This window comes from Sinocyclocheilus grahami, unplaced genomic scaffold (assembly GCF_001515645.1).
Source record: "Sinocyclocheilus grahami isolate Dianchi unplaced genomic scaffold, SAMN03320097.WGS_v1.1 scaffold740.1, whole genome shotgun sequence".
Classification (NCBI taxonomy): domain Eukaryota; kingdom Metazoa; phylum Chordata; class Actinopteri; order Cypriniformes; family Cyprinidae; genus Sinocyclocheilus; species Sinocyclocheilus grahami.
Genome location: NW_015505919.1, coordinates 26231 through 49484, shown reverse-complemented (window position 1 = coordinate 49484; position 23254 = coordinate 26231). Strand labels below are relative to the sequence as shown.

The following is a 23254-nucleotide window of genomic DNA, read 5'->3' as shown; positions in this document are numbered from 1 at the left end:
CCACAATAATGGCAAATATATTTCTAGCTCAGGCCATTATCTTAAAAATAAAGGTTCCAATAGGGGGTCTTCATAGTGATACCACTGAAGAACTATTTTAGGTTCTCAAAAGAACCTTTAAGTGAATAGTTCTTTAAATAACCATTTTTTTCTTAGTCTAAAGAACATTTGGTAACACTTTATTTCGATAGTCCACTTTAGACATTCTATTAACAGTAAGTAACTTTGCAACTACATGTCAACTAGCAGTTAGTAGAGTGTCTGCTTAATATCTTCTAACACTTTCTTTGTCAACATTCTACTAACCCTAAACCTACCCTAACAGTCTACTCTGAGAGTTAGTAGACATGTAGTTGCAAATGAATGAGAATTAGTTGACATGTAGTTACAAAGTTACTTATAGTTAGTAGAATGTCTAAAGTGGACTATCGAAAATAAAGTGTAACCGAACATTTTATTAATCAAAAGAACCCTTTTCCACTATGGAGATCATTTCAGTACAATGGAGGTTCCATGTTAAAAGTTTGTCATTGGAATCATCAATGCCAGCGAAGAACCTTTATTTTTAAGAGTAGCCTATGCTGAACTAATACATTGCACAAAGATGCTAACATAGTGGAGGTGAATCTTCTGAAATAGACAAGAATAGGCCCAGGAACAACATTAAAGTAGGCAAATACTGTAGACATTACCATCTCCTTTTGATAATATCATTTTCTTCAGATGTGTCGGCCACTGATTTCTAGACTTATGTTCCACTTAAACGTTTTACAGACAATGAAACGTGGAAGGTGTCCGAATCTGAGAAGCTGTGATTGTTCGGTAATGCCAGAAGTGCACTTAGGATGTCACTGGCACTCAGACAAAATGGAAGTTGGCCATACGCGTTCTTCCTTAAGTGCCCTTAAGTGTTCGAAACACTGCCAACAGTGATTTTACCTCTCAGAAGTGTAGATGAAGTATGAAAAATGCAGCTATGATCACTTTTAAATGAACATGCCATGATTTCATTTATCAAAGATAAGGCTTATCATACGTGATAGATATGATAAATACTAGGAAGAGCTTATTAATAACATAACCTAAGCCAGTAGTTTATCTGTGTCTGTGTGATAGCACAGTACACAGTACAGTGTTACTGTAAGTAAGTACTATTTTTTTCTTAGTGGAATCTTTAGGATGATATACAGGTAAAATTATAAAATAGTTTCATCTTTTAATTAACAAAATTTAATTTCTACATTTTTATTTATTTGGTGATTAGCTGTGTCATAATTGTAGCCTACATTATTAATGTTAACACAATAATGTTTATCTTTAGCGTAAAAGGGGATGGAATGATGAGGGCTATTATGTCAATTATTTGTTCTCTTGTGCAAGGAAGGACGAAAATTAGTGACTTTTCAGGAACAAACTAAGGCTTTTAGGGTCTCCAGATTTCTATCAGTGGGCCTACATTCCATTATGCAATCATGCAGGCATATTTCACATATTTGTTTAATCCAAACAAATGAAGAATATTTATCAAATTATCTGATTCAAGTTCTTCAATAAAACTCAAAACATAAAACTGTAGTTATGTTTTTTTTTTTACATAAATGTGAAATAGTGCATGCCAAAATAACACTTTCTATGAAACGCTCAGGTTCAATGCCATTATTATCTCATCCATTTGTTTGCTTGCTCATTTTAGCCTGGAATGGAACAGAATATTATCTTGATGGGTGCGAGTGGGTCGCTATAATCTCTGTACTGTTGCCTCCCCCCGCTGCGCTCTGCTCAGGGCCCGGAGAAGAATGGAGTCGCACAAGGTCTCCTGAAAGTAAACTTTGTGTCCTGAAGGAGACTTGGCAGGGATGGCAGAATTGGATAGGACAGCTCACACTTTAGCTCCAATAACTCTTTGGCCCCTTCAACACACTACTTACATAACCAGCTTACATTGGTTTACCTAAATGAAGTTATTTAGAAATCAAAATGCACCTCGACCTCAACAAAGACCTAGTTTCTCCACCAACGGCATTCAATGAAGTCTCAGCTCAAATCTACAGACTTCCTCTTTTTATGCTGTTATACTCTGCTACATTCCCAGCATACCTCAGCTGGGTTAAACCCACCATAGCAGCCGGGCGAGAGCCACTGCTCCTTATCTCAGCACACATACCTGCAGTCTGGATGTGTGTGTGGCTGTGGCAGTATGCTCCAGTTGCAGCTGGGTCTGAATGACTGAGGGCTATCTGTGCCATCTCTGCGCTCGCTTCCCGTCAGTGTAGTTTGAAACGCAGCTGGTGCCAAATCTTACCTTTAAACCTGAGTGGCATAAGATGTATAAGAGTTTTATGGTGTCTGTAAATAAAATCAGGTCTGTTAAGATTTCAAGTCAAAATGAAGATGCATTGTAGAACTATGTTTTAGTTTTTATAAGAATATTTAGAAACAATTCAGGCCATTCAACTGGGTCAATACTCACTTTTAACTGCTAGTGGGTCATGAAAAATAGGTCATAGATTTAGATTTTGTCTGTTCATGAGCAACAAGGGGGAAAAGCAAATAAAAAATAGATGTTTTAAAAATCATTTTTATATTTAAAATACATTAATCATATTTTTATGAATTAAATGAATATTTTATGCACTACACACACACACACACACACACACACGTATGTATATATATGCTTTAATGCGCGCACACACACACAAAAATGGTATATCAATATGAAAAGGGGAAGAGAAAAACTTTCCTTTTTTGTTGTTGTTGATGTGTGTTTAATCAAATTCTATGATATTTTGTCACAAAGTCACAAATATCCTCCACTGTGAAGTCAAAAGTGACACACACACAAAACTTGAAAGACATACCATAATTTTATGTTTTTAAGAGCTTTCCAAAAATAGGCACTGGTAAAACAATCTATTCTACTGTAATATAATGAATTTTAAGAAATATTTATGTTGCTTGCAAAAATCAGTTAATAATCATTCATAAATTAATGAAAATTACATCACTGCTAATTTTAGTTGGCCGTGCCAAGCCAAACTTTGACCTCTCGTGTCTGACAAAGTCTCACCTGCTTTTAGGTATAGTTTAGTAGATGAACAACCACCTAAACCAGTTTAACACTGACACTACTAATCCTAAATAACCAGTTTCATCCAGCTAGAAACCGTGTAAAGCCAGCTTGAAAGCCATGTGAACTTTGAAGCATGTTAGCGTCATTAATCTATAAATTTAACAGCACTATACAGTGAAAGAATCTGTAATCTCGCTGTGTATTCCCGACCACGCTCTCCATCTTCTTATTGTCATGTGAGCATGCAGAAAGCGCGTATTCTTGTCTCCACTTTGCGTTCCATACATGTGCGCTAATGTGATATGTCTTAAACAAATCACCCTCCCATTGAACTTAACATATATCAGCTTCTCATGCCGCCAATGCAACATACATAAATGCATTAAATGTGGGTCAATAAAAGTTTACAACAAAGTCCAATCTTTTTGATGTGGAGGCCAAAATCTGTTGCCCCATTCATCCAGACAGAATGGGATGCATTTAAAAACACAGTGCAAAGATTAACACTATAACATCAGTATCACAACACACTGAACTCAAGCCTCGGGCAGAAATGAATCAAAGAATCATTTTCGCCTGTGCTAATCAGATCCATATGTTAGGCCTTTATTCCGCTGGCCTCATCAAAGAGATTCCAGCCTGCTGCTGCAAGGCAATCCCTTGGCTCAGTTATGAATTAGCTTTCAGCTATTATGGTTTATGGTGTGCATGGCACTTTCTTTCCATCTCCTTCTCAGGCAACGGCTTGTTTTTGTAAGAGCACACGCAAGGTGCAGTGACGGTGGAAATGAAAACACAATTTCACGTCTCTCTTTACATTAGCAGTCCAGAAGTGTACGAGTTCCCACAGCCAAATCACCTCAGACTGAATTCCAGCGGATGTGCTGTTAATTAACGGCTAATCAGTCCTAGCTTTCATTAGCATGGCCTGTGTACACACGTTAATGAGAGACTGATTACACGCGAGTGATTACTGAGCATAGGAATGATTCAATATTCAAATTTTTACTTTGCATTAGCATCAAAACTATTCTTAAAAAAGTACCACAAATACGCATTGATACTCCTGCTTGTGGAGCAAGTCATGATCTCAAAGAAGTTTTTAAGTGGAGGTGAATCTTCTGAAATAGACAAGAATAGGCCCAGGAACAACATTAAAGTAGGCAAATACTGTAGACATTACCATCTCCTTTTGATAATATCATTTTCTTCAGATGTGTCGGCCACTGATTTCTAGACTTATGTTCCACTTAAACGTTTTACAGACAATGAAACGTGGAAGGTGTCCGAATCTGAGAAGCTGTGATTGTTCGGTAATGCCAGAAGTGCACTTAGGATGTCACTGGCACTCAGACAAAATGGAAGTTGGCCATACGCGTTCTTCCTTAAGTGCCCTTAAGTGTTCGAAACACTGCCAACAGTGATTTTACCTCTCAGAAGTGTAGATGAAGTATGAAAAATGCAGCTATGATCACTTTTAAACGAACATGCCATGATTTCATTTATCAAAGATAAGGCTTATCATACGTGATAGATATGATAAATACTAGGAAGAGCTTATTAATAACATAACCTAAACCAGTAGTTTATCTGTGTCTGTATGATAGCACAGTACACAGTACAGTGTTACTGTAAGTAAGTACTATTTTTTTCTTAGTGGAATCTTTAGGATGATATACAGGTAAAATTATAGTTTCATCTTTTAATTAACAAAATTTAATTTCTACATTTTTATTTATTTGGTGATTAGCTGTGTCATAATTGTAGCCTACATTATTAATGTTAACACAATAATGTTTATCTTTAGCGTAAAAGGGGATGGAATGATGAGGGCTATTATGTCAATTATTTGTTCTCTTGTGCAAGGAAGGACGAAAATGAGTGACTTTTCAGGAACAAACTAAGGCTTTTAGGGTCTCCAGATTTCTATCAGTGGGCCTACATTCCATTATGCAATCATGCAGGCATATTTCACATATTTGTTTAATCCAAACAAATGAAGAATATTTATCAAATTATCTGATTCAAGTTCTTCAATAAAACTCAAAACATAAAACTGTAGTTATGTTTTTTTTTTTACATAAATGTGAAATAGTGCATGCCAAAATAACACTTTCTATGAAACGCTCAGGTTCAACGCCATTATTATCTCATCCATTTGTTTGCTTGCTCATTTTAGCCTGGAATGGAACAGAATATTATCTTGATTGGTGCGAGTGGGTCGCTATAATCTCTGTACGATTATCTGATTCAAGTTCTTCAATAAAACTCAAAACATAAAACTGTAGTTATGTTTTTTTTTTACATAAATGTGAAATAGTGCATGCCAAAATAACACTTTCTATGAAACGCTCAGGTTCAATGCCATTATTATCTCATCCATTTGTTTGCTTGCTCATTTTAGCCTGGAATGGAACAGAATATTATCTTGATGGGTGCGAGTGGGTCGCTATAATCTCTGTACTGTTGCCTCCCCCTGCTGTGCTCAGCTCAGGGCCCGGAGAAGAATGGAGTCCCACAAGGTCTCCTGAAAGTAAACTTTGTGTCCTGAAGGAGACTTGGCAGGGATGGCAGAATTGGATAGGACAGCTCACACTTTAGCTCCAATAACTCTTTGGCCCCTTCAACACACTACTTACATAACCAGCTTACATTGGTTTACCTAAATGAAGTTATTTAGAAATCAAAATGCACCTCGACCTCAACAAAGACCTAGTTTCTCCACCAACGGCATTCAATGAAGTCTCAGCTCAAATCTACAGACTTCTTTTTTTTTTTTTTTTACCTGAAGCAGGTCGGCTTATGGGGGCAGCCATTTTTAGATCACATGACCAGCTGAATACTGCTAACTTTATTTCGGTAACACTCCTGTTATTAAAAAACAAATGTAAATAAGTATAAAATATTATGAACAAATAAAAAATACTGAGTACTCCTTTTATTTACTGATTCAACCTAACTATATTAGGTTACGCTAATTATAACTAAGTGATATATAACTAATATAATTAGGCTAAGTGCAGTAACAACAGTACATTTTCACTTTTTTTAAAAGTGTAATTTAATAAGAAACATAGAAGGCACAGGAATGAACCCCATCTTGAAGAAGATGTGATATCTTATAATTAAACATTTAAGGTCCGTTCACACCAACGATAATAACTATAATGATAACAACATCCTATCTGAGGGATCTAGAGATCACAGCTATAACGATAATGACTAATAAACAATAAAAACATTAACAGCCCATCAGAATCCAAAGAGTTTTATCGTTCATGTGATGAACGGCCCTTTAAGATTGTACTTTGATGATTCATTTAGAAGCACTGAGAGGGAAATGTGAGAATCACTTTTATATCAGCACACCTGCTGCCAGCGAGTCGTCCTCTGTGGAGGTAAAAGACAGTACTTCCATCTGTGATGGATGGGTACACGGTCTGTTGCAGTTAGGTAATTTTGCATGCCCACCCGGGCTGTGATTTGTGTTGGTCAGGTGTTGAGGATCGGCTGAAGATCCAGCGTTTGCCAAGAATACCTGAAGTGGGATCAACTTTCTTTCCAGCAACACCTCTTTCTTTTGATTCTTCTGCTGCTCATCCTTCCGCATGTAAACACACACCACCCATCCACTCCATGGTCTCTCCTCCACCTGTAGCCTACCAGCTGCTTTACTGGGTGAATGAAGATACGAGAACACGGCGTGGTAAACAATGTTATTCATAATGTCACGAATTTAAGAGCTTAAGGCGGGAGGATACGCTTGAGTTATGACAGCAGGTTTCTTTTCTTTTCTGCTTGTTGACAGTACAACAAAGTAAAAAGAGAATATTAAGATGACTTAAAAAGAGCTGCATAGTTAGATCTGAAAGCTGCGATTATCAAAGCAAAACCGAGGTGAGTTGATGCAATTCTTATCACATGTGATGGTTATGATGATGAAAAATTCCTGTCAAAACATACATAGTCCTAACCTGACCCCTTACTTCAAAAAGTGAATACAGTGTTAAATTAGCTATTTAAATTCATATTATTAAGCCAGTATATACAAAATCAGGAGTTAAAAAGCACCTGCAAATGTTTCAATACAGCAGGCATTTTTAAATTCAAGGGTAATGTGAGGAATTTCTGCACAACTAGTGACAGGTAGCAGAATGGTGTAAATAAAGACTTACAAACTAATTTTAAACACTTCCCTCATCAACCTTTGTTTGGATAAACAGGTTCCCTCATCTCAACTTGCACTATTGCCTATAAGTTGGGCCAAACTGAGCCACTCAAACAAACAGATTGCAATTCCCTTTGGCGTCACTACAGGCGCTAAAATGGCATCCATCTGCTGGATAAATTTGACTCTGAAGTCCATTTTCAAACCAAAACTGCTCAAAACTGGCCAATTGAAAGGGCCCTTCGAAAGTAAGGATTTAAAAAAACAACAACAGATGAACACTACAAGTCTAACACAAACTGTAACACTAAATTCTGATTGTTTGACAGGCCCAACAAAGCTGTCCGACAAAATAACGATAAGTTGAAAAACATGTTTAGATATTAATAGGAAGAAAGAACCATGGTTCATCTCCCCAAAAGAAGAGGGAGTTTGCAAAACATGAGCTAAAAACATGAAATTCCCTGCATGTTCCAAGAGTGTTTATCCAGGAATCAATGTGATGACAAGACCCTCATAAGCAAAACACCTTGCGTTTCATATCTCCTTTTGAATCAATGCTGTACAAACAGCCATCTGCTCCTCTCCCCGATGTTGATAAAGGGGTTTCTCGTTTAAGCTTCTGCAGGTATCAGAACTAGAGAGACCCAATCCACAGTCTGGCACTCAAATATTACTCAGCATAACTTGCTGTTGTTGGAAACCGTCATGCTGGATGTTGGCCAGATTTATTTTTGCCTTGTCTTTCTCCAAAACAATGAGTTTTGACCTTCCATTGCCAGTGTGAGGAATTAACCAGAAGCAACATCAACTGCTATTTTATACCATCAATTTACTACTTTTTTATAGTTTTAATAGTAAAAGTAAATAGTAGTGTGCAAGCATTCCATTAAAAAAGTAATTTGCAGTTTGTACAATATATCATGTACTACGCATCTGGTAATTTGTAGAACAAATTAGAACCAGCTAAATGACTCGTCGTACATTTTATTGGCGCTTTCCAAAACCTCAGTCTGTTCGTCATTATCTCTACACTGTAATGTCAGCTTGCTACCTGAAGCAATTCTGTTGCGTAACATTAAAGATAATGCCATTCTGGTGAACATTTCAGAAAAACTATTCAATACTGCATACCTATCACTTATTTTCTGGTCAGGCCAGTTGTTTCCCAATTTTGACTTAACAAATACCTTTAGATGTCCATTCCTACAAAAATGAAAAGATGCGTGGTCAAAACAGTCGCATTTTAATGGACAGATGTTTTTATTTTACAGGAATATGAAGATATTTCAAAACCCATAAATGTCATGACACGTCCTTGCTCACATCATACACGTAGAAAGTGATTAAATTACATCAAACAGTGAGTGAAGAGTTTCTTATACTGCACAAATTTTTTTTAAGTGAACCACAAGAAACATTTGATCTGCGTACATATATTTCACAACCTCAGAGTTGACTTTGACTTGGCAGTTTCGCAAGTCCTCAAGCTGTTTTTTAAATCTGACATTTAAACATCCCAAGAAGTGATTAAAGAAACATTTAAGGCAAAAAGCAGAGATGTGCAGCTACACACAGATTAGGATATTGTATTTTGCATTGATAAAATTTAACCTATTTTAAATGTTTTCCACCATGACATAAAATGTTGACAATTGACACATAATCTCATTGCCACAATGCAATGTCATTCTCATTTCCATTACGGTAATGAGAAATTATGAGGTAAATATCAAGAAAATATTGTTGCAATGCAAAATGGTTCCAAAACAGGCTTCATTTTCTTGAAGCCAAGAAAGTTTTTGTTTTCTTTTGACTTTAGGGTGAAAAATGTCCATGTTCTTGATGTGTTTCATGAGATTCACTCGGTAATGACTGTGTGGCCAAGACAAGGCATCAACAATAAGCAGTGAGGAACTACAGTATATAAACAAATTTGACCCATCTCAAACGCCAGTCCTGTAGCAATTGTCCAAGTTCATTTTAAACAGATTTCCGTCGTTTTCCGAAGACGTTATTGATGAGTTTGGCCATGGATTTCGAACCGCTAGGACGACGGCGGCGCTCTTTCGCCTTGCCTCCCAGACTGGCATTGCGCACAATCTTAGAGAACATGAGCACCACCTCCTGGTAGTGCTCCGCAGCAGACAACTCGTAAAACTGACAGCGGCCCTCGGACGCCAACTTCTGGCCTTCTTCCCTGTCCACTTCCCGCATGTGGCACAAGTCTTGCTTATTGCCCACCAGGAAAATCACAGAGTCTGTGTCCCTGCTGTCACAAGGGTAAAAACATAATTGAAGATGTTTCACTATTTGCTACTTGCTAAAATATAGCTTTATCAGATATCTAAATTCCTCTGAATACTATTTTTCCTGTTGATCAGATTAAGATAACTGGCAATGTCTGGCAATGCTTAATTTACTATAACTAAAGTAAAAGGAGCAGAAAGAACAGCTTGAAATAATGCATAGAAATAATGAATAAACAAATAAATGTCAATGTGAATAGAATAAAAACAGATCAATATTCCACTTATTCCCTGCTATAAAGTGAATTTACCTCAAATGCATCTACGCAATCATTGAAAATTTCTCAATAGCCAAGGCTAAACTAAAAATAGATGTTTTTCATTGAATCTCTGAGTCACCAGCTCATCCGCCCATTAGCACTGCCCACATACTCAATTCAACAATCTTCCTCAATGTGAACCGAAGCTGGTGAATTATGGACACCCACATAAGAGCGACACTCATATATGGACAGAAATAGACACATCCTCTGCTGCCTGAGGGTGTTGTTGTGAACAGCATGCACTCAGAGTGGCCGCTACCTTTTAGATCCTCCCAGGTGAAGCTCTCGGATCAGGTGCACTATGGCTTTGGCCGTGAGGAAGGAGGAACGATCGCTGATGTCGTAAACGACAACAAAGCCATCGGCCCAGTGGATCTGCTCATTGAGTGTGGACTTCCCCTGGCATGGCTGCACAAAGAAATCACACATCCAAATATGTTTTACAAAATGAATATAGTCCATAATCCATAATAATGCTTCCTCCAGTAAAAAAAATCTTTCCCCTGTTGTCCTCTCACATCAAAATCCCCGGTATATTTCTTTAAAACGGTTTTGGAATGTTTTTGCTTTTAAACTGTACTTGATCTGTGCATATTTCTAACCTGATTCAGAAAAGACAACTTTTTCACAGGAGTTTGCAATATTATAGATAGGAGGCAACGCTTTGAAGTTAAAAAGAGTCTTAATGACGGATTTGTTTCATACAAACATGCAGCTTTTCACTTCACGAGACATTAATTGATGGACTGGGGTGGTACTGTGTATTATTGCTGTGTTTTTATCAGCTGTTTGGACTCTCATTCTGACGGCACCCATTCACTGCAGTGGATCCACTGGTGAGCAAGTGATGTAATGCTAAATTTCTCCAAGTCTGTTCCAATGAAGAAACAAACTCATCTACATCTTGGATGGCAAGGTGGGTACATTTTCAGCAAATGTTCAATTTTGGGCGAACTATTCCTTTAAATCCTCCAAAAATTGGCCCCATGCTGTTTTGAAAGAAAACCAGGGACAAGACCAAATCATTTTTCCTAGTAATCTACATTTATGCCACAAATACTGTCGATTAAGCTTTGCTATTAAACCAGCAATATGATTAAATGGGATTGTGAGGAAAATCAGGATAATCAACTGGACCCCCAAGAGGCACAGATGGTATCCAATCACATAATGGCCAACAGATTGATAAAATAATTGGATTTTATCCAAGAGGAAAACACACTCATCCTCCCAGACTGTATTTACCTCATTTTAACCACATTAATAATATACATATATATATTAGGCTCAGGAAGGGGGAAAAAAGTATTTTAAAATACACACTTCATCTCACATTACCTCACTCTTGTGTGGTTATATAAGGGTTATTTCCAAATAATAATATAAGTGTTCAGGGCTAATATAGCCTTACAGTCCTGAGCAGGGCTGACTGGTGCATTATATACTGCTAGCTGTGTCTGGAGCATGCGGAAAGATTATATAAGGCAGCCAGACCCACAACTCTGCAATACTCATTAACGCCAGTAAAACAGATGATACTGGCTTTTTTCTGGATACACACTAATAGTTAGTAAGTTAACCCTTTTTGCTTTTGATGATGCCAAGGTCTCTGGAAAATCTATGAATTGGGCTGCTTACAGTAACATCCGTATACATATACAACACACACAAGCAATGAAATTCAGTCTACATGTATAAACAGGCAAAGGTTAAGCAATCTTAAAGAAAGATCACTGGAATATGCACAGTTAGTCATGTTCACTAAAGCACACTAAACCATATGGTGCTTTATGAAGGCACTGCCTTGATTACTACTACAGTAGTATAATTACAGTTGCATATTACCCACATACCTGAGAACATGGGTCATACAGTTCGAGATTAAGCTGTCTTCCATCAATAGACATGCGCTTTCTGTAGATGCACTCTGTAAAGGCAAGAACAGATCACATCAGATCCAAAAGATTCCTGCGCATACAGTAAACTGCTGTGATTCACTGGCACGCTGTGTGTAGCCTACTTGGCACTGCACCCATTAGTGCCATTGCCCTTGTAGAGCATTGCTGGGTGGTCTCACAAACATCCAGATATAAAAACAGGCAGTCAAAATTACACAAAAGCAGATTATTGAACTTTTCAGTGACCGATTTTGCAAATATTTGGTGACACCCACCACCATATAGGCTACCTCATCAGTCCTGCACACTTCTCCAACCCTATTAATAGACCCTCTCTGAACAACAGTAGTCAAAATGCAGCAATATGAAAACAATATCACAAATAGCCTACCTGATGATGATGCATATTCTCCAATAAATCGCCTGGTTAGAAATCGAACAATAAGTGCTGTGAACGTAGAGAAGAAAACAAAATATGAAGCATTTGTAATTTGCACTGCATTGTGCAAATTGTGTATAATACACACAAACTTAGATATAATGCATAAAAATAGACATACCTGATTTCCCGACACCCTCGGATCCCAGAACTGCAACTTTTATGTCATTCATTATGATTCGTAGAAAGGAATACAACTCAAACGCGTCGACTGTGTTTAACGCACGCTCCACATTTCAGTCACTGTGCGGGACGCTTTTAAAGGAGAGTACAGTGGAGACTGAACGCAAGAATGGACTGATGCATCCTCTGGTCGTTCAGAGCCGTGTTGATCAGGTGTTAGTCAGACGGACTCTGCCTCTCCAACGCTGCTATCAGCTCGAGCGTTCTCAGGATTCTGACGGCGCGGTGACGCAAGCCGCAGCTGGAGCCAAAACATCGCAGGATCTGAGTGTATGTGGAGCTGAAATTGCAGTTTGCTGTACCATTTGATTAATGGTTGTAGCTACTCGCCAACATTTTGTTCTTGTGTGAAATATGCGACAACCATTATGCTATAGCCTACTATTATGAAAAAAAACACTCCATAAACATTAAGAAGGCTATATACAACAACAACAACAACAAAAAAACAAATCACTTTTAAATAATAATGAACACATACTCAAAAAACAATAAGAATTTTATCAAATCATATATAAGCCTATATATCTGTGTGGAGCACTGGCTGTTGTCAGACTCCTTGTGCAAAAAAAATAAAAAATAAATCACACTGGATTATTACAATTCATGGCAAAATTAATGTTTGGACATGTAAACTGATATTTCCTACTGACACACTACATCAAAAGATAGAAATAACGGACTTGAAACCATTTTTTTTTACCTGGTGTAAATACTAGTGTTCTAATAATTTTGGTCACCACTGTATATAGTAAACAATATATACATTTAGAATAATGGATTTAATAAAATAAATATTTAAATTCAAAAGATGACGCCTTATGAGTCAGATGAATCATTTATATATAACAAAGAGTGAAAAATTTAAGGGGGTCTAAATACTTTCCGTACCCACTGTATAGCAAACAATAAGTGTTTTATATATTTTGAATAATGGATACATAAAAATAAATATTTAAATTCAAAAGATGAGGCCTTATGAATCAGATGAATCATTGATATTATAGTACATATAACTTATAAAATATATCAAGTAATAAGTTTATACATTTTGAATAATGGAGTTAATAAAACTAAAAAGGTCACACTTTAGTTTGGGGACCACAACTGATTATTAACTACAACATTCCCCTCAATAAACTCCTAATTTGATGTTTAGTAATAGTTAGTCAGGTAGTTAAGTCAAGTCTAGGTATGGGATTGGATTAAGGGATTTAAAATATGATCATGCACAATAAGCCATTACTATGTGAAAAGAAAAGAGGTCAAAGTGTGAATGCAAGAATAGTTACATCTAGATACAATGTCAAACTAGCTTTGGCTGAAGCAAAAAGATTCACTAATTGTGAGGGCTGTGCAGTCTGTGGGTGTTGTTTGGACCTTCACTGATTGAGTGAATGTGGATCTGTTACATAAGATGGTCCCCCACATAATGACTCGCACATTATAAACAACATTTAGCAGCCGAATGTGGTTTAAAGCATATCTGCCACATTATCTCATAGAGAAGTTTGCTTATCAACAAGCCAATCTGATAGGTTGAGAAACAAATGCATATTAATTTCATCTGAGTTCCAGTGTTGGCACAGCTGCTGTTTGTTGTATGTCTGAAAGAGCGGCTCTGCAAGGCCAAGTGGATCACTTATCAAGAGCTATTATGCCAGCAACATAATCAGTGATAGCAGAGCCTGGATGTGATTACAGGCTGTTGTATCAACAGATTCATGATTGGAGCAAAGCACACTCAGAAATGCTCCTAGTGTTTATCTATGATAAAGGAGGAAATGAGATGTTGACTACACATGGTCGTATGTACCTGTAAAACCTCATTCGTAAGAAAGATTCTTCATTATTAAAGGACACATATTATGCAAAATTCACTTTTACATGTTGTTTGGACATAAATTTGTGTTGGCAGTGTGTACACAACCACCCTATAATGCTAAAAATCCACCCGCTCCTTTTTTTAAACCCTATAAATCATAAGCAGTGTCTCAGAACAAGCTGTTCCGTAAAAAATGTGACATCACATTTTACAAGCCCCGCCCACAACTGTTGACGGACACTGCCGTATTAGCAGAGACTCCGCTCTGAGTGAGCCGCAAACACACAATCCGCCATGTTTATCTTCAAGAGCATTTAAAAGCAGCATTCAAGTAAGAAATGTGTTCTTAGTAGAGTGACAGAAATGATTCATTCAAGAGCAGTGAGTGATTTTCTGTTTTTATTTTATTGTCTAGGTCATATTAACAGCGTAGACAGCAGTAGGTATTGTATAATACACTGCTGTCACTTAAAACACAGGTCTAATATAAACATGCAATATCTTTCCCAGACATAACTGACTGTGTTTTTGTAACTTGCGCGTGTTTTTAACATAAACTTGTGTCAACATCGACAGTTTAAGCGCAATAAGACATGAAAGAGAGAAAGGTTTAGTTTAGTAAATAAATGATCTGTGGGGTATCTTGAGCTGAAACTTCACAGACACATTCTGGAGACACCTGAGACTTATATTACATCTTATAAAAAGGGGCATAATAGGTGCCCTTTAAGAGATAATACAGAAAAAAAAAATACTTTGAGTAATTAAGATTGTGGCTTTGAAACAAATGACAAAGACATTGCTTAAACCTGAAATAAATAAATGTTAACAAAATCACATTTGAAATAAGGTCAGCGATTGAATAGATGGATGCAATTACATTGTTTTCCTGTTCTATGAACTATCACTTTTTAAAGCAATCTTTTTTTCTAAATATAAAAAAATGGGCTTTGTAGGGCTTTGATTGCCAGAGTTTCGCGTGTTCTTTCCGTGGAGCATTAATCAAAGTGGATTATACCTGAATCTGGTACAATTCTTCTCAGATAGAAATATGTGAAAATGACTTAAGGCCAATCAGCTGAAGCCCGCCTGGAAACCTCTCAAAGCAAAGTTGTGCTGTTTATCTTCAAGAGTGCACATATAGGACATAAAATAGGGACCAGTTTGTGATTTATAATGCTTTGTTTGCTATTTGAACAGAACATCTTGTTAAAGCTGTTGTCATGACTGAGCTATGAAATATCATTGGCTACTTTGGTGTTGGAACACATGGCTTAACCAGAAAAACATTTTATTTTGACAGGCACTAATATACAGGATTAGTTTGTACATTCTGGTTATATTCAGTATGAAATGCTAGCCAACCACTTTCCTAACTTAACCCTCTACCGCACGCATTATGATAGACCTATAGAAAAAAATATTTGAATCTTTTTCTTTTCTAAGAATGGCTTAACTTTGAAGTGCTGTAAAAAATTTTTTTTTTAAATATTATTTTAAGGTACTTTATGATATGTTGCCATACGGCAACAGCATACAATAGTGGATCTAACTTAGAACAAGTGTAAGCTTACTTATAATTAATATTTTTCCTCAGAAATGTTGTTTGTGTTGATTCAATTGGTGCTATTATAAGCTTTAACACAGTACTTACTTATAATTGACACCTTATACATACTTTCCAACAACTTGTGCTTTTATTTATTCTATTCTTTTTGGCTAAACTAAGGTCTTCTCTTTCCAACAAAAAAACGAGAATGTTCTCTTAAAGACAGTGGCAAGGAAATGAACACAAAGAGTATGTTGCCATATGGCTACACCATGCGGTAGAGGGATAAGGACAGCATAGTTTGGAAAACGTAGTCACCCGGGTTTTGTATGCATACAAAAATTTTTTATACTGGACAAGTATACAATCTGCAGCATGTTATTCCCAACATAGCCTGTTTTTAGTTAGACTCAGCTAGCAAGATCATGCGGTAGAGGGATAAGGACAGCATAGTTTGGAAAACGTAGTCACCCGGGTTTTGTATGCATACAACATTTTTTTATACTGGACAAGTATACAATCTGCAGCATGTTATTCCCAACATAGCCTGTTTTTAGTTAGACTCAGCTAGCAAGATTGTTGATTGAATCGATGGAGACCTCCGAATTAACTTAATGCATCACATCAGCAAAGTTTTGTTTTAAAAATGCTAAACAAACAGAATCAAAGGATAAAATGATTCAAATTAAGGTCAATGTGCAAAACATGCAAATCCGGACTTGAGAAGAATAGCTGCCGTACTTCTAGGCCAGGAAGCTCTCGGAGAATGTCTGAGGCCTTCGTTTGGTTTGGCCAGAACTTGAAAGCACGTCTCTAAATTAAAAATATCTGTGAGGAAAAATGGCAATTCATAGTAGCAGAGGCATTTTAGCTCTGCGGATATTTTTCAAACTAATCCACGTAGACGGTGAAGCTCAGGAGGCCTAAAATACAGCATGAAAGTGAAGGAGAGGGAGGATGAGGAATTGAACACTTTCTGTATTCTTCATTGGCTTTTGATCGGTCTCATTGCTTTTGAGAGGAACCCTTTGACTGATCTATGACTTCATTTTTATCTAGCCGGGAGCTGGAATTACTCTTCCCCCAAAAAATCAATATTTCTCTATTACATTTCCAAGATTTTGCTTCCCATTGTGTCTTATAGGGAACTTATTCCCTCACTAAGGTGAATTAATATGTGCAGAGTTTGACTGAATCCTATATCCTGTGCATTTCCTCTGGATCTACAGGGATCAGATTCGATCAGGAAGGGACGGGTTGCTATCACAGACTATTCAAATCAAGCAAAAATGGTCTGAGGGAGACAGATTTAAAAATTTTCAAAACGTACAAGGCCAAACCGACGTCAATCAACAAAGAACATGATATGAGGCAATTAAAAAGCAATTGACCACTAGAAATAAAAGACAAATACTCAGCCTGTGTTAAGCGAGAAGACAGAAGGCCGTTTATATTTAGGCAACATGTTTAAAACAGGCTTTCTGACACGTGCTGAATTCTCAAAGGCTGCGTGTCTCTCATAGCAACAGGCTAATATGACATAAATGGAATCACTTTCGCCAAAAGTGAAGCAATATCTGTAACATTTTCCAGTTGACCAGTCAGCCCTGACAAGCCTATTTCATATCTAGGTTGGCTCGTGTCGAGGAGATAAATATTTATGCTCAGCTGATGTTCCTTATTTCTGTATTTTACAATTGTGAATAGAGATTTTTCTAAAGAAAGTCAGCTCTAAACATTTATCAGTTTCCAATGACATCTATACACACTTCAGAATAAAAAAAATAAAAAAAAGATTTATAGCGATGCTTGATCTTGAAGGGTCAGACAAGTGAACAAACTGATATAATGCTCAACATTTTCTAAACGCTCTGCAATATAGGAATAATAAAAGATGCAAACTTGAATGGTGACGAAATATATTACAATGTTATGTATATTAGGCCTACATATGACTATAACTGCACTAGTAACTAGATTTTTACATGTTCTAAATAAATTGTGGGGGATTCATATCAGTTTTGTTGTTAACTAAATCTATTAAAAATTATTTCATTCATTGCAATTAAATAGGTTTACATTGAAGTACTAACATTACTAAAACTAAAATAAAAACACTAAATAGTATTTTAATATTTTAAAATGCCAAAAGCTCATTCAAAATATTAATAAATAAATAAAGTAGGCATTATTATTATTAAAAGCATGTTTAATGCTTACTGCTCCTAATTTAAAGAGCCTAGATGTCGCTTCAATGCAACTGGGTGTTTTTTAAAATGATTATTTATTGTCCAATTGTTGGAAATTATATATGGCTCCTAAACAGGCTGTATGATTTGACAATTATAAAAGAAGCAGGCCTACATATAGTAATTCTTATTATTTAGTAGTTAATATATATGGATACTAACTTAAAATGTGACTTCAATTACTATTAATTGGCTGAATCAATTAAAGACACTTATTTAAAATACATTCAAAGAAAGATACAACACATTGTACTCATTTTGCCCACCGTAATGGTTCCTTCTTTTAACATTCGGTCAACAAAAGCCATTTTATGGGGTGGATAGCAATTCCATAGCCAACGTGTTAACAGAGGCCAGCACACAATGACCTGTGAGATTGAATTCAAAGATCAATCCACGATGACGCTCATGTGCACCTGCTTTTCATACAGTGCACCAGTGTAATACACAAAAATCAATTTGGTCCAAATGTCACGGCTCTATTTTTTCCTCTCGGCATGGGGAATCAAAAAGGTTACTGGTAGAGGAAAACAGAAAATATTACATTAAATCTTGTGGACACAATAGTCAATATTTTGGCATGTTATATTATTTAAACTGTAATTTTATAAACTTAAAACTTGGGCAAAAATGGTTTTTATTTTCATTTTTCAACTTTCTTTTACGCCCACATAACTCAAACCACGGTCGCAAAATCACTCAATGAAGCCTGTATTTGAACAGAAGCCACAAAAACCAACTCCTACCCAAACAATACACCCAGCCTGCCTACAAAAACAAATGTGGATGTTAATCTTGAGAAAAAACAGGCTGTACGCCATTACAAACATTTGTAAAAATAGCATGAGGGGTTAGGACTGGAAAGTGAGATGTCTGTTTATGCTTGATGATTTCAACATGATATAACCGCTCTCACACAGAATGTCAAAAAAATGCTAGGAAGTGACGATAAAGGAAACGGGAAACTCAATTTATGAAGATGAGCAGACTGAATAGTGGGTTATAGCTTCATTATAATTCATAATACCATATAATTATTAAGCTATCAATAAGCTACACAGTTAGGAGATTCGATTCTGTTTAGAGTCCAATAACACAGGCATTTGGTTGCACAGCAATTACAATAAAAAATACCATTATTTCACATCATGCTTTGTAAAAAACACTTCACAGTAATAATGCAAAGCACTAGACAGCCATTACCACAAAATGACCACACTCAAGACAAAAATACAGAGGTGTAACATGCGCTGTGGCATAACCAGCTTCACAAACCACACATGACTCATCTGATGTTTTTAGACACCGACTACTCAACAAAACAAGGGAGAGACAGGTCTTGCAATATTTGGATGGGCTTTCATTGCAAGACCAGGGTTGCTTCTTACTGGCTCCAATTGATATGATTGGCCTAAAGCATCAGTAGCAATGCAGTAGCCCAAATAAGACCATGGAGAGTCTGATATATAAAAACTGTGCTTATCTGCAATACCACAAGATCATACACAAAGGCAGGGCATTTTGCCATCATAACCCATTTTTGAGTGCTATTCATCAAACCTTTCTCCAAACAGAACTCCCTACAGGCTACAGCTGAGAACAATCCCCCTGTCTACCAGATGATATGTGGCATATTATATGAAGGCAGTGTCCATTTTAAAAGGGAAAAAGATAGTTTGGAAAGTATATTTTTAAAGTTTCGCTACATACATTGTCCCTTCGGAGAGCATAAAATGACAAAAAGTCCTCTTGATGTAATGCAATGACTATTTTTTCTTCTTTGTGCTTTCTGCCAATATTATAAATAAATAAATAAATAAAACTAAAATTAAATTAAATGAAAAAAAAATAACAATAATTTGCCATGCTAAACCTACAGCTATCATTTGGGGAAAATGCTTCATTTATTAACTCCAGGCCGATCTTTAACCATATAATCTACATAGTTTTATACAGTGACACATTCACTAACATGTATATTTACAAAAATACACAAATATTTTTTCACCTATTGTAGTTAAAGTTGATGTTCTTCGTGCAAAGATCGTGCAGAATTAACATGAAAAAAAGTAATACATAAATAAACAATCAATTAAAACAATTTACAATTACTTTATAATAATTATTTTTAGTTTTACACTGATTATTGCATAACTGTGCAAATCTACATAGTTTTATACAGTGACACATTCACTAACATGTATATTTACAAAAATACACAAATATTTTTTCACCTATTGTAGTTAAAATTGATGTTCTTCGTGCAAAGATCGTGCAGAATTAACATGAAAAAAGTAATACATAAATAAACAATCAATTAAAACAATTTACAATTACTTTATAATAATTATTTTTAGTTTTACACTGATTATTGCGTAACTGTGCACGAATAGGAACAGTGGCATTCAGAGCAAAAGAGCGCCAGATACTGATAGTTTCTGTATACATTTAGCACTGCAGTGACACAAAACGTAGGCCATGTTAAACTACAAAGTCTTGTAAATGTAAATGTTACTATTACAGAAGAAAATGTTAGATTACCTTATCAAATGGGTCAAGGCCTACATATACTGTACATTACTAACAGTCCCTGGTCATGTTTAAACTATCATATGAAGTATTTCCAACAGCCATGAATCACTACTTTGAAGTTTAACACCAAAATTATGCAACTGAGTGTTGTAATCATGAATAGGCCAGGGTTGAATGCTACAATTGCAGTATATAACATTCTATTTTAAGTATAGCTGTTGGGTGAACAAATAAACATAATAAAACCTTAAACCTTTGAATATAACTTTGAAGATGTGACCTCAATATACTCACACTTGCTATGATCTAAAAGCGTCTCTTGACCTACCTTTTGACTCTTTGATGCTCCAGCGATGCATTGTGGGACATCTGTATCACAGAGTTCATGCAGTACTGGCACACGTCATCACAGACTTGCTGGAAAGGTCAACCACTGTGATCATCTGTAAGACGGCTAGACACTGCATTCAAGCTGATAGTTACCATGACCATGACAATATTTAGACATGCCTACAGACAAACAGTGAATGTGCACTTATATGAAAGTGTTTGCATGAATGGAAAAATACATATAAAATGATCAAATACAACAAAAACATTCAATGTGAATTCAATAAATACAGAAACTGAACTAGATTTTGACATTCTGAAGAAAACTGTTAGTTCTGGATGGTTACATAAGTTTGATCATTTATGTACAGTCAAATAAATAAATACACGGAAAATAGACATTGATCCGAGTTATTTTATGAATTATTTGTAAATATTAAATAATTTCAAAATTATTTTACAATCTTACCTGCATATTAACTTAAAGCTTCGACTAAGAAAAAATATCATCATTATAATGTACAAATCAATTGGTTAAGCAACAAGATGAACAATGCACCAACATTACAGAAATATTAATACTTAAGTCTGATTTAATTTTCAAACAATCGATAATTGGGACGCAAGTTGCACCAGTTGCATTTGACCACTGAATTTCCTGATTGACCAATCAGAATCAAGCATTCTTTATAGTACTAAATATTATTTTATTATCAAAATAATTAATTTCTGTTTTCAACGCTATTCATTTAAATTAATAGAGCATGCTCTTGTTTACAGGGAGATGCATGTATTTTATGCAGTGTCATGCATGCAATAACATCAGACCAAAGGGGTTCTTGGGTCAAACCCGAAATTACTTGACGTGAGTATCCATAATATCAATTCATTTTGCTCCTGCCATGGCAACAAATGAGCAGTTTTGGTTTTATAACTACAATATTACATTTACAAAAAGGACCAGAGGGATTCGCATTGAGACTAAGACAAATGGCATTGCTGTTGGCTGCAGATGTGGATCTGATCTGAGGGATGTTGCTTTGCTTAGGACTGGATTATTAATAGAGAGGAACTGTGACAGAAACAAAACGTTCCTTTGACATGAATAAAAAAGGTTAAATGAGAAGCCGGTGGCAGACGAGGAAGTGGCCCGTCCAAGCGGATTCTGTAACAAACCAGATTTACCGTATGATAGTGTTGAAAAAATCCAGCAGGAATAATATCACAGATCTGGATTTGAGGAGTTATTGTTTGCTGAAAACTAGGACAAAGAAACAAAAGGGGAGACAAGGGTTCAGTTATCACATAGTGCATGAAGATACAGTAGGTCCTGCTTTTGTATTCTCCAGTACGAACAATGTATGGGAGAGAGGGGTAAGCTGTGCCACTTTTACATAAACCATCCCATAGACAAGAAACAAATGGCATGAAATATAACCTCTCAAAAAGTTTTTCACCTGCCATGTAGACAGTTTACTTTACTTTGTAATGTTTGTTTTGTTTGCATGTCAAAGTAAAGAAAATCAAAAACAAAACAAAAAACCCTTAATGTATAAAACTCTGACATCCAAACAAAACAAAGAAAAACAAAAAGCAAAAGAATGTCAAAAACAACAAAGATAATACTCTGACATCCAAACAAAACAAAAACAAAGCAAAATAAATAAATAAATAAAAATAAAAAGCAAAACAAAACAAAGGCACAAACGACAAAGATAATACTTTGACATACAAACAAAACAAAGCAAAGCCAAAAACCTTAATGTATAAAACTTGCATCAAAAAAAAAAAAAAACGACATACTTTGACATACAAATAAAACAAAAATAAAGCAAAGCAAAAAGGAAGACAAAAATAAAGTAAAGCAAAACAAAAGAATGACAAAACAACAAAAAACGAATACTTTGACATACAAACAAAACAAAAACAAAGTAAAGAAAAGCAAAAGCAACCCACAAAAAAACAATGTATATGCTAATGAATCACTACGAGAACAAAAAAACTTTGAGTTAAAAGTACATGATGCTTATGGATGTCTTTGCTCTGGAGATCTGGCATGTAGAGGAAGAACAATCCATCATCAACAACAAAATATAAGGTTTAAAAGGTGCAGGGTATCATTTAATTACTTACAAAAATATAATTCTTAGTAATGAAGGCAAAAAAAAAATAAAAAAATAGAACTAGAATTTTTTTTTTTAATACAAATGTTTTCTTTAGAAATTATAGGATCAGCATAACAATGGGCAAAGTTTTTCACAGATTTTATTATTTCCGTGGCCTACTTTATGAAATAAAAAAAAGCAGTGTGCTGCCACCATGCGGCCAACTGAACTTTCATATTTCATATAGGACAACAGGAACACAGATAATTTACTACAGAAATTTCTGACTTTATCATGACCTGGAAATCAGTTTTCAAGCTCCCTTATATTT

At 35.8% G+C, this 23254-nt stretch overlaps 1 protein-coding gene across 2 annotated transcripts; it reads right to left on the bottom strand.

The window, feature by feature from the left end:
* Positions 1-8472: 8472 nt before the first annotated feature.
* On the bottom strand, positions 8473-12586 carry LOC107560713 (ras-related and estrogen-regulated growth inhibitor-like protein). 2 transcript variants are annotated; one of them, XM_016244957.1, is made up of 5 exons: positions 12272-12586; positions 12103-12159; positions 11667-11740; positions 10073-10221; positions 8473-9513 (listed from the first exon to the last, which is right to left on the bottom strand). In XM_016244957.1, the coding sequence occupies exons 1-5, from the start codon at positions 12321-12323 to the stop codon at positions 9225-9227; spliced, it is 621 nt and encodes a 206-aa protein (XP_016100443.1). In that variant the 5' UTR covers positions 12324-12586; the 3' UTR covers positions 8473-9224. The 2 variants fall into 2 exon arrangements, with proteins under 2 accessions (XP_016100443.1, XP_016100444.1); XM_016244958.1 differs by having other exon boundaries at positions 8473-9510.
* Positions 12587-23254: the final 10668 nt, after the last annotated feature.